We start from the raw sequence: 12,297 nt of genomic DNA on the forward strand, positions 1-12,297 counted from the left end.
ATTATATGTATAAAGTATTAAGCATAAAAATATTGTGCTGGTATGAAAATTATAATAAAAATATATAAATAATGTTGGCTATATTAGAATGGAATATATGAATTCTTTATATTTTATATAAAGAAAGAGACATTTAAAATATTTTGTAACATCTATATTTTTGGAATCTTAATTATAAAAACTTCAAAAGAATCAGTGATTAATTTAATAAATTCTATACATGTACTAACAATTAAATTTTTAAATAATTAAAGAATGATTGATAAATATCAAAGATCAGTTTACTGCTAATTAAGAAGATTTGTAGAAATACGGTTAAAAATGTTTTTATCCCACAGTAGGCATTTTATTTTTTGTAAATAAAAATATATAAATATGACAATGAATATATTATTTCATCTTTGAACATTACATTGGAAGATTACAGTATTTTTCGAGATTGAATAATTTATTTACTACTAATTTATATACATAAAGCGTTTTGCTATACAAGCGTAATTTATATACTACAAGCGTTTTGCTATACAACACTGGTGCTATCGGCATTTAGTGCACATAGCACGGAACAAAACCAGAAATTGTGCACATTATATGTTACCCTCTGAGAACATTCGTGGCTTTGTAGTTCATGTCCACGTTTTTAATGTCCATAGAGGGAGTATCGCTTTCAGGAATCCTAAAAGCGGGTCATGACACCTCTCAGTCTTCTCTCTGTTCTGCATAATTCATAGTGATAATTAAGGTTAATTATTATGGTGTTTATTTTCTAAGCTTTTTTGTAAGCCTTAAAAATGAGTGTAATTACTGAATCTGAAAAGAAACGTTTACAATCGTTGAAGGCGAAGAAACAGGCATTTAAAGCAAAAGGTCAGCTTATTCAGCAAGCATTAAAAAACTTGGTAAGTTTTATATAAAGCTTTTAATAAATATGTGTGTGTATATGTATACTCTTGTAATTTTATTGTTATTTTAAGAAATCTAATATTTTTGTATTTTTAATTATATTTTTACTTCTGCAGGATAATACTACCAAATGTAAGAAAATTATATTTGATGATGATGTTGATGAACAGCAAAATCCTAAGTTAAAAAAAAAGAAAGATTTGTTTGATAATAATAGTGATAGTGAAGATTCTCCATGGAATGGGGATGAATTTAATATCAAGGAAAATAAACATAAAAAAGTTAGAATTTTTTTGCAATATATATATTATTTCTCTTAAATTAAAGATACTAATATAATTTATTTTTATTATACAGACTATTCTTGGTAATGATGCACGATTTACTTTAGATGATCGCTTTATAAAAGATGAGAATGAAAAAACTGAACTTGTCGAAGGCATCAATGAATGTGATTTGCAAAAAGAGAAGAAGCAGCAGTTAGATATTTTAGAAAATATTTTAGGAGCACCTCTTGCAATAAAAAATCAGGAAACAAGAACAGCTAAGTAAGAATATTTAAATAAATAAAATCTTAATATTTGTAACATTTGTAATTATCTAATTAAATATTTAATGATTATATGTTTATAGAAAGAAATTGATGATACGATATGATCCAACTGAAAATGAACATTGTGAATATGAAGTGAAATCGCAGCCAAAAATTAAAGAGAAAAATACTAAAAAGAAAAAACATGATAAATCTATATCAGAGATGGAACCTATACTTCCAGAACCAGAAGTATCAAAGGATATATATTATGCTATATCTGATACCTTAACAGAAAGTTTGAAGCAGAAAGGGGAATTTAGTTTATTAAAAACACATAGGAAAGAAGAAGATAATACGGGTACTTATGCAAAAATAATATAAATCCAACTTATGTGTATATACTATCTCATTATTTTACACTATTTTCTTAGTTTCTTAATTCAATATATATTTTCAGGAAATACTGAAGATTATAGTGGAACTATTATGGAAAATAATAAAACTAAAGAATTTAAGCTTAATTTTGATGAAAATGTATTTAAATATGATTCATCTGATTGTGAAGAAGATATACAGGAAGCACTAGATACAGATAAACAAATGGCTGACAAGGTTGAAGAAAATACTTGTATAAATAGCTTATTTGAGTATAAAGATACTCTATTTCTTGATAATGAAGATATTCGATTTAATGGTATGTATATGAAAAATTATTGAATTAGAATATTTATGCTATGATTGAATAATTGCATTTCAGAGGCTGTAAAATTTTTCAATACAGAAGCTACTTCAAATGATGATTTTAAAAATTTGAGACGTGAGCTGAAAATGATTGTACGTACGAAAATTCGTACAAACGAAAGGAAACATCAGCCATGGAATAAGAAAAGGAAAATTAAAAGATTTAAAAAATAAAGATTTTTTTTCCAACTTTATTGAGGTAGATGTGTGTAAAAGTACACAGTAATGAATAGATTGATAATTATGTAATATGTATATCTAAAAAAAATTTTATAGATTATTTCATATAATCATATCTATAAAATCTAAAAAATTTTTTTTCTATATATATATATATATATATGTATATATATATATATATATATGTATAGTAAAAAATCTTTACAAAATTAGTATTTTTTTCTAGAAAAAATTTTTTTTTAATTTTACTAAATGTGAAGATTTTTATATACATTAGTAGAAGGAATTCTCATTAAAATATGATCATGTTCAACAATTTTTTATTGTCGTTTCAATTAAAATATGAAATATTGCATATAAGATTTTTATAAAAAATCTAATGTTTCTTATTTAAAAATAATAGATATTTAGAATGAAATAATAAAGTAGATATTTTCTCAAATATTTGCAACACATCTTGTTCATTGATTTTAATTTTACAATTTGAATACACATTAGTCTCTTTCTTGAATGTAGTGACACTTTTCATGACACTCTACGATAAAGCTTATCCAATAACTTCAGGAAAAGATCATGTGGCAGGCCACGTGATATTTGCTGTATATGGGTATTTAATAGATTATATGTCTCTTCTTCATATATGGAATAAGTGTTTGGCAAACCTAGATCATTATATAGTTGTTTCACACATTGCACTTTTTCTGGATCCGATACTCCATAACATTCCTGTGTAATAAAAAAAGAGAAAAACAAAATGATTAATGCAACAATATTTGATAAAGCAATTCGTTTAGGAAATAATAATACTCACTTCTAAAATTTTACGCTGTTCTGGTGTAGCACGTTGAAGTGCCACAACAATCAGCCATGTACATTTCCCTTCTTGTATGTCAGTACTATCCTTGCCAATGACTTCACGCTTTCCATAGCAATCCAGATAATCATCTTGAACTTGAAAGAAGTGCCCCATTTCAAGCAAAATCGTTTTCGTTTGTCTCAACATTTCTGGATCCTTTATTCCAGCCTATATAATGTATCGCATAGTGCACTATTATTAAAAAGCACAAAGTAAAGTCCTTTCACATATAAAAAAACTCAAGTATACTTACAAAATGCATTGCTATAGTTATTGGTAAGATAAATGTATAATATGAACATTTGTATTTGACAATAGAATTGTATCGATCCATTGTAAATAGATTCAGATTCGGCTTTTTTCCGAAATTAGTAGAGAGTAAATCTAAAGACTGGCCCATTGCAGTCATCAATATAATCTGCCGAATAATATATTTTTATAAATACAATTATACGATTAAATTTCAAAAGAAAAGAAGATTAATATTTTTATATTAATATATATGATCGAAAAAGAGATATCTTTGTACTTACATGTTGAAAAGTTTCTAATATATCAATATAGCATTCTTTCCCTTTGAAGTGTTTTCGAATTAGAAAATACAAAGCACTCTCTAACAATGTACCATCATTAACGGCCGCTAAACCTATATCATTATGACGATACCAACATGGTTGGTTTCGACGAAATAATGATCGATCCTGGATATCGTCGAGCAACAGAAAAAAAGCTTGTGCCTGCCATAAATATTAAATATATTACATACACATACAAAAACTTACGTTTTTATAACTTTAAATTATTTATAATATATTACGATTTTTAAATATGCTTAATGAAATAGGCTTAATGAAGAAAATATTCTTAAAAATATTTTTACATTACTAAAACCTACATTCTATTATAATCATTATTTGCGAAGCTTATAAAATAAATGTGGATATTTTATATATTTTTAATGGATATTTTTCAAAATAACTGAGTTATGACATTTTTTTATCTTTCGAGTTTACAAGTGTGTTTTCATGTCTCATCTTAATTGTTACATTACTTTGAATTACTTCATGTGAGATACATATTAGTGTCATGTAAATGAGAACAAAGCCACGCACCAGTTCCACACACCATGCTAGAATTCGTGCCAGGCGGATGTTTTCTTCTGTAAGTTGATCGTTAGGTAGCAGCAATTTATAGGCATAAACTAGTGCTAAACCGCGATTTTTTTTTCCTCCTGGAACATTATACTGCAATACCTGAACAATAACAGAAACATATTAATCTGCATATTCATTCAAATTTGACTTGTTGCTTTACATTTAGTCTTAATATTGTATATATTATGTATATTATACACACTTACTTTTGCCATCCATTTTGAAATATCTGGGATATCAAAGACCTCGGGATCAGTGATATCACGAACAACATCTGGCCATATGGCCATCATTTCACGAGTTTCATCCTTGTTTGTTAATATCGGTTTCGTCGCATAATGAGCCATTCGCGCTGTAGAATCCATTGTTCTAAAAAAAGTAATAAAGCTTTGTAATTTCAACAAATAACAAACAATAATGATGTTATCACTTATATATGTGGGTAAATAAAATATTATAATGAAAATTTTATACATGAGAAAAAAATTTAATAAAAAAAATCATTAAAAGAAAACTCTAAAAAAATTTATATTTGGTAAACTTCTGTGTTTTGTATCTTATCGAACTTAGGTTTTATCGGAACTCAAGAAAACTTGAAACTAACTAAAGATAAAGCTATTCTTGGTTATATATATATATTCGTATGTATATTAGAATAACAAAATGTACACGTATGTATATATCTTTTGTATCAATGAATTGCGAGCCTGCGCATTGAATTCATGCGATTATCATGTAAATGTCATGGTTTTTAATTTAACTCCGCACATATTGTAACCCATTCTGTATATATTTCGAACATACAAACACAGAAAATCGCGCAAGTATATTGACGCAAATGTTAAAGAGGTATATCTATCATCACATAATTTAAATATGTGAAATTTGACATTGCATAATATCTTCAAGATTCAATATATTAATATCACAATAGATTACATAAAATGTGATAAATTGATAGTAGAACGTATTTTAAAAATTCAAATATTTTCGCTATTTTATGCAATTTACTATTGATTAATTTCGGTATGATAATATAGAGAATTTTTTTTTAATTATATAAGCAAGATTAATTATAATTGTATGTATATATGTATGTGCAGTAAACACAGAATAATATAAATGAATATAAATGTCGTATCAAATATCGTGTATCAATTTATTACAAAAAGTTTAATATACAGATATTAATTTTACAGTTTATTTTTACGCGCATGTTTGTTATTTACATTTAGACAGCGAATTGTTTAACGATTTCTTTGAACATGTAATGCAGTAACTTTGGCGAGTTCCTCGAGCGAAGCGAAGATGAACAAACGGAACAGGAAATAAGCGCCCAAGAGATCATAAAGATTGCGATTAGCCGCAGCACGCAAACACGGATACATTGCGCTCCTGATTTAAGTAAGCAGGAGTTTATTAATATCATGATCAAGGCGATAAATATAGATGGAAGTTTGTCATCGAATCTACGAGAGATTGATTGAAATCTTGTTGGAGATGGAATCTATATCTACATATCTATCTTCATGACATAGTAATAAATTTCTGAAATATAGTAAATAAATTTCTGAAATATCCTCTCGTTTTTATTTATAAAAATCTGGTTTGATAAATTTGTTTATTTTCACGAATACAAAACATCTAATACAAAAAATTCGATAAACGACAATATGTTGTATTATTAGAAAGAGATGTTATTTATACAATTTCCTTACAATAATGTATAATACTTTGTTGGAAATAAAATTAAATGACCTTATTTGAATGTAAGACGATGCCGTGATGCCTCAGCTGATAAATGCAATAATTACTCGCGCGTTCATATACACAAGTAATTATCGAACTCATTTGCATTAATAATTTATCTATGTTTTACTTGTAGTTTTTATTCTTATCTGGTTCTTATCTAGTTTCTATTATTATCTGTTTTTATCTATTTATTTTTATCTATCTATATTTTATCTATTATTACATATTTTTAATTTATCTATATTTTGCTTGTAATTTTTATATAAAATAATCATCATGTGTATTGTCGAATACACATAAAAATCTTAATTTTTCTTTAAAACAATATGGCCTAGCATTTTTTGCAAAATATTTTGATAATTATACCGCGTACAATTTAAGATTCTAAAAAGTAAATGAGTAAAATTTTAATTGAATTTATGGGAATAATAAATTGTTTTATTCAAATGTATCCTAGAAAGTTATCTTCAAATCATAAACTTGAATTTGTATCCGCAATTGGTTTCTATTTATATTCCCTAAGAGAAAAATTGAAGACTTATGGAAGTGGAATGGTTCTCAATATTAATATTAATTATTTATTAAGCAATGCAAATTGTAAGCAGCAAATCTATTTTTAAAGATCTATATATGCCATTTGAAGATTATTTTTGCATTACAGCTATATTGAATTACGATATCAGAGAGAAGATATCATAAATTCTTTTTTCGCGTCGATAATTAAAATCAATTCATTTTTGCGCATACCATATCACATACATGTGATATAGATTGATAAAATGTAAATTTATAGCACGAAATTCCGTTTTTTATTTTTTTCTGCATTAGTAAGTGCAATTTGATCTAGTATTCCATTTCTAATGAAAATGAGGATTCAAAATTTATAGCTATTCTTTACTCTACGAAACGAACCGGAGAGAATCTTCATTTTTATTAATCTGTTTTATTAAACGCAAGTAGTAACATATGAAAAAATTAATTTATTTCGATAATATATCAGATAAAACTTTGTCTAATGAGTCCTTTTTAATATAATGAGGAAATTTAAATATAGAAGCACTATATTTTAATTTAATATTAAAAAGTTGTTTATATTAAAATTATGTTGACTATAATTAAGCTGAATTGCTGATAACATATTATATATTTGAATATTAAAAAAAAATTCTTTTTATAATATCTTTATCAATAAAGAAAAAATTTTTATCTTTTCATTAATCAACTTTTTTAAATATTTCGAAATATAGTTTTAATTTAACTTTTCCTGAACTCTAGTAGCGTTAAAATTTTTGTTTGTTCACTGTAAGACAAAGAGAATTCTAAGAAAAATGTATTCATGGAATGATATGCTAAAAATTACTTATCAACAGTTAAAATATTCCATCTGATAACATAATTGCATAATACGTACAAAACAGGATTATATGTTTGAAAAAAAAAGCGAAGAGTACGTCAGGAAGCACACACAGCGTTATCTAACAAAGTATTCCAACGTGTCAAATATTGTTTGCTGATTTTGACGACCCTCTTACGTCTTGCAAGGGATATATCATAAAAATAAGTCAGGTATTTAAAAAAACACATTGTCATGTTTATTGTTGCCACGAGTCATGATCTATAAATTTTTACAGCTATCATAAATCTTTACGTGCTTCCATGAAAAAACGACTGTGTATATAAATGTACATATATACATCACACATTTTAAGCAATTCGTGAAGGTCAATCGAGGAAATAATTTATTTCACAAAAAATTCCATTAAAATTTGAAATTTTATTTATAAAATATTTATAATTCCAAAAGAGCAAACTCTAAAAATCTCTTAATTTCATATAAATAAATAGTTTCTTTATTGCATTATAAACAATAAATGCATCTACTATAATAGTTATATAATAGTTATTGATGCGATTTTTACTATAGGATGTATGGCAGATTTCATATCAGTTCCGGTTACAATTATTTCTCAGTTTCAAGGGTTTTTTGGATTAAAATAATAAATCAGCTAATATTGCAGACAATTTGTACAAATTATTTAAAAATATTACTAAGACTCAACTAGGGGACGTCACACTTAGAATCTGCAGCATCATATTTCTTCTGATCTTTAAGGCGAGTTTCGGAATTATAAGCGGATAATTTATAGCAATCTTAGATTCATAATTCTATTTTTGGAAATTGAAAAACATTGATTGTTCTTGTGCGAGAGACAAAAAAAATTCTGCGATCTTAAAAATGCAACGATAAAGAAAATACTTTGGTACTTGTCCATTGGTCGAAATGCTGCCATCGTGTTTATAACGATCACAATAGCTTATCGATTCGAAGCAACAGGATCCGCTCCGTTTAGGCTTTCAAGTTTCAATTTACTTATATATTTTATTTATAATCTCATTGTCGGTAATCGATTCGTCGAGTAAATATAACAGCTGACTTTTTAATGATAAAATTAATAACTACCGTGGAATTGAAATATCTCGCATATTTAGTAGTCGTAGTAAAATTATTAAAATCGATAAATTGATATCATTAGTCTCCAATTTATTCGATATATTAGTTACATTATATGTCGCTTTTATTCTCTTCCTTATTTATCCATAAAAAAAGTTTGGCCGCATCTTAATACTTTTATCTTACAGGACAAATAAAATCCGGTCTTCCTACAGTATCGTTATCACCTTTCTCAGTGCAAGTTGGAAATCAAACTTACACATTTCTGGACATGTACGCTCATTAAGGATCAGGAATAGTGATACTTCCTCTTATATCGATCCTAGTGAACGTGGTGATAGTTAAAGCTTTAGTTATCGACTATTTCTCAATTTTAAATCAAGCATATTATTTATATTTCTATGTTTCTCTCTCTCTCTCTCTCTCTCTCTCTCTCTCTCTCTCTACGCTCTTTCCATTGCATAAAATCAAGGTTTATGAAACATTTGCAATACTTGTTATTCCTGAAAATTTACATTTTACAATATGAAAATACATCATGTGAAATAATATGAGACAGAAAGGGAAAAAATTGTTAGATTATAATATTAGATACATCTCATAAAATCTTTTCCTCGTTATAAAATTTCGTATAAAAATGAATTCTTGATGAGATAATTCCTGAATATCTTCTGATTTCATTTATCTATGTTTAACACTTATGTTGTCGAGTGGAAAACTATACTTAACAGTTATATAACTGTTACTTGATGTTTGCTGGAATATTTATATGAAATTAAGAGATTTTTAGTTCGCTCTTTTGGAAAATGCTGTATATCGACATATATAAATAAAATTTCAAATTTTAATGGAATTTTAATGGAATTTTTTAGTGAAATAAATTATTTCCTCGATTGACCTTCATGAATTGCTTAAAAATTTCCGTTAATTCTCATATATCTATTGACGATTATATTACCTGTTGTAATTGGGCGGTGGAATTCGTGTGTCGACCAAACGTGATTAATGAAAATTGCACACCGGTTTTAGAAAAAATTATGTATAATTATTTTTCCATTCTTTTATACAACGATGTACACAAATGTTCGAGTTATTTTTGAACAAAACAATCTTTCTTTATATTAACAGGAGATTTATACAATCGCAGAAATTATCACCAGAGAGAGTTACTGAGAGTACTGTTCACCATGGAAGACAGACATGAAATACGTTCCACGCAGATGCTCTTTCAATCTCGCAAATTATCATACGTTATATTATAGTATTTACGTCTAGAGATCCTTAATCAGAGATCAGACAATGGGTCAATAATTCTTGATTGACTCGTGTCAAGTGGAGTAAAACCAGAAGTGCGAAAGAGAAAGATATATAAATGTGAGAGAGAAGATATATCTAACCAAATCTTATTTAATCCTGTAAAACCTGTAAAATGTAAAAAAAACATCATATCCGGTTTTACCTTTTGGCGGCACATTGTCCGATCTCTGGTTGAAAAACTCGACTTTTATCTAAGAATGTCTTTTCACATGCTAATTTTAAAAATTGTTTCCTAATATTACTGTTCAAGATGAACATGGCGTAAAAGATCAACAAAGGATCAATAGCACACAGCTGTTTATATACATTAAGCGGCGATTTTCAAACATATTGTATCACATAATATTGCTGTCTCATGCAAGTGTATCTTTGAGAATACATTAATAGCGAGGAAAAAAATAAAAGGAAGGGAAAATAGAACACTCAGTTATGCCATCATCTTATTGACAATCGTGCGATGTATCTTACTGATTCTTGCATGACCTTGGCAGTAACATTATCATAAGCTTAATAATTAGGCCCGATCCACACTATCTGTCTGCTTCTCTCACGATCCGCTCTCAGTCTCAATCAATATAGGTTTTACTTTCCTATTGATGATGGATTGACTGAAAATTTATTCACACTTGGTCCGGACAAGTTTGAAGTTTACGCTCCGGTAAAATATTCTTTCGTATCGTTGCTAGAGCGAGAGCGGAGCGAGACCAGATCGACAACTGAGCATTACCCATAGTGCGAATATGTACACTGCTCGACAATGTTTCGTTCCATTTGCCTAGAGAGGGAAGGCAATATCTATCCTTTGCTAGTGTATAAAAATCCTATGCATTAGAAAAGGATAGATATTATCAACCTTCGCTAAGAACACGGATCGAATTATTGACGGGCAGTGTACACTTATAAACAATGATAGAATCTTTGATCGATAATAAGTGGAACGTGAGTGGATTGGACTTTAATTCATGGAAATGTCAGTGATAAAATATTGTTTGCGACGAGCCATTATTTTTCAAGATGGAATTACAAATGGACGTTTTTCAGCAGCACAGAATAATTAGTGAATCACTTCATCCTTGTTTACATTCGACAACCAACAAGGATCAAGTGTGATTCACTGTGTTAGGCTAATATTACATTTGTCGCACGACAAATTTTTTAAGCATATTAATTGTGTGGCTGCGGGATAGAAAATTTCTAAAGATTCAAAAAATTATTATCCCAATCAATGTGCTTAAATAACATTAGCTTTACACTGTGTCAATTGTCTCTTGCTGAAAAACGCCCGATAATACAAACTGTACTTTTCGTCGAGATGTACTTTTCCAACTTTCTTTTTTCGGACTTTGGAGAAATCGCCGCGCAATTACGTGTAGAATCTCACCTGCGGTATGCCGCATTCCTGTGATGAATAGAAGAGCACACGCGCCGCGGGACGCGCGCGTGCTCGACGGTGACACGTCGCGCGACGCCGAGCGTCGATAAGAGGCGATTCCGCGCGACAGATGACATGTCGGGTATATCGAGGTATCACTGACACTGTATCCTCGAGCGAGAAGTAAGAATCGAGTCGAACACGCCCGAGATTCCGATCCGCGAGATGTAAATGAACACGCGGACACGAACGAGTGCGCACGAGTCGCACCGAGCCTCGCGGCGCGCCGTATTTGTTAACGTTTGTATATCGGAGAGAGAAAAAAAAGGGACAGAAGATAGATCAACAATCGGCGCCAACGATCGAATGATTAGCGTCGTCGAACTTCGACTCCGGATAATGTCGTCTTGACGACGTCACGTCGCTCTTGCGCGACGACGCACATCTAACGCTTTGTCGCCTGGCGATCACTACATCACTACGTGACGCCGATATCGATATATATATACATATTGCTCATTGTACCATGGACCAAAGAATCACATATGGACGACCACGTTTCTACGCGAACAGTCAGCTGAGATTCACGATAAGAGGGGGGACCGCAGTCACTTCGGCCGAGTCCGATTTGTTTCGGACGAGTTCGTAATCTTACGTAAATAAATCAGTGATTCTCAACCGGCTCGTTCACGAGGATGCTTATTTTAAAACTCGCGAAGGAATTTGCATCGAAAATTTTGCATATATACAGGGTGAGTCAAAAGTATGTTTTAAAAATTTGTGAGCGTGTTCCTGGATAAAAAGGAAGAACAAATGTTCATATGAACATATGGTCGCAAATGCTTTGTTGTCGAGATAATGGACATAAATCAGCAGTATCAAATAATGCTTTATTTGAACGTTTACAATTTTATTGTTTTTTTTTTTGGTTGGTAGTGTGGTTTGGTTTGGTTGGGGGGGGGGGGTAGGGGGTGGCGCATTCACACACAACAAAAAAAAAACAAACAACAATAACAAAATTGTAAACGTTCAAAT

The 12,297-nt window shown here is 29.4% G+C and overlaps 2 protein-coding genes and 1 long non-coding RNA gene across 7 annotated transcripts; 2 read left to right on the forward strand and 1 right to left on the reverse strand.

The window, feature by feature from the left end:
• The first annotated feature begins 685 nt into the window (after positions 1 to 685).
• Positions 686 to 2,455, forward strand: LOC145967397 (nucleolar protein 8). Its single transcript, XM_083092257.1, has 6 exons — positions 686 to 899; positions 1,020 to 1,184; positions 1,261 to 1,451; positions 1,537 to 1,796; positions 1,896 to 2,132; positions 2,196 to 2,455. Exons 1-6 carry the CDS (start codon positions 792 to 794, stop codon positions 2,351 to 2,353), a joined length of 1,119 nt encoding a protein of 372 aa, XP_082948383.1. The 5' UTR covers positions 686 to 791; the 3' UTR covers positions 2,354 to 2,455.
• A 207-nt stretch (positions 2,456 to 2,662) lies between these two features.
• LOC145967396 (farnesyl pyrophosphate synthase-like) lies at positions 2,663 to 11,834 on the reverse strand. Of its 5 annotated transcripts, none has more exons than XM_083092252.1 (7): positions 11,272 to 11,834; positions 4,576 to 4,738; positions 4,328 to 4,468; positions 3,749 to 3,952; positions 3,469 to 3,633; positions 3,171 to 3,383; positions 2,663 to 3,085 (listed from the first exon to the last, which is right to left on the reverse strand). In XM_083092252.1, exons 1-7 carry the CDS (start codon positions 11,397 to 11,399, stop codon positions 2,885 to 2,887), a joined length of 1,215 nt encoding a protein of 404 aa, XP_082948378.1. In that variant the 5' UTR covers positions 11,400 to 11,834; the 3' UTR covers positions 2,663 to 2,884. The 5 variants fall into 5 exon arrangements, with proteins under 5 accessions (XP_082948378.1, XP_082948379.1, XP_082948380.1 ...); XM_083092253.1 differs by lacking the exon at positions 11,272 to 11,834 and adding an exon at positions 10,359 to 10,402; XM_083092254.1 differs by lacking the exon at positions 11,272 to 11,834 and adding an exon at positions 9,532 to 9,774.
• LOC145967402 (uncharacterized) lies at positions 5,046 to 6,041 on the forward strand. Its single transcript, XR_014437398.1, has 2 exons — positions 5,046 to 5,218; positions 5,646 to 6,041. It is a non-coding gene; the product is annotated as an uncharacterized LOC145967402 (long non-coding RNA).
• Positions 11,835 to 12,297: the final 463 nt, after the last annotated feature.

This window comes from Camponotus vicinus, unplaced genomic scaffold, assembly GCF_025532165.1.
Source record: "Camponotus vicinus isolate PSW18456_S1 unplaced genomic scaffold, iyCamVici1.0 SCAF_2, whole genome shotgun sequence".
Taxonomy (NCBI): Eukaryota; Metazoa; Arthropoda; class Insecta; order Hymenoptera; family Formicidae; genus Camponotus; species Camponotus vicinus.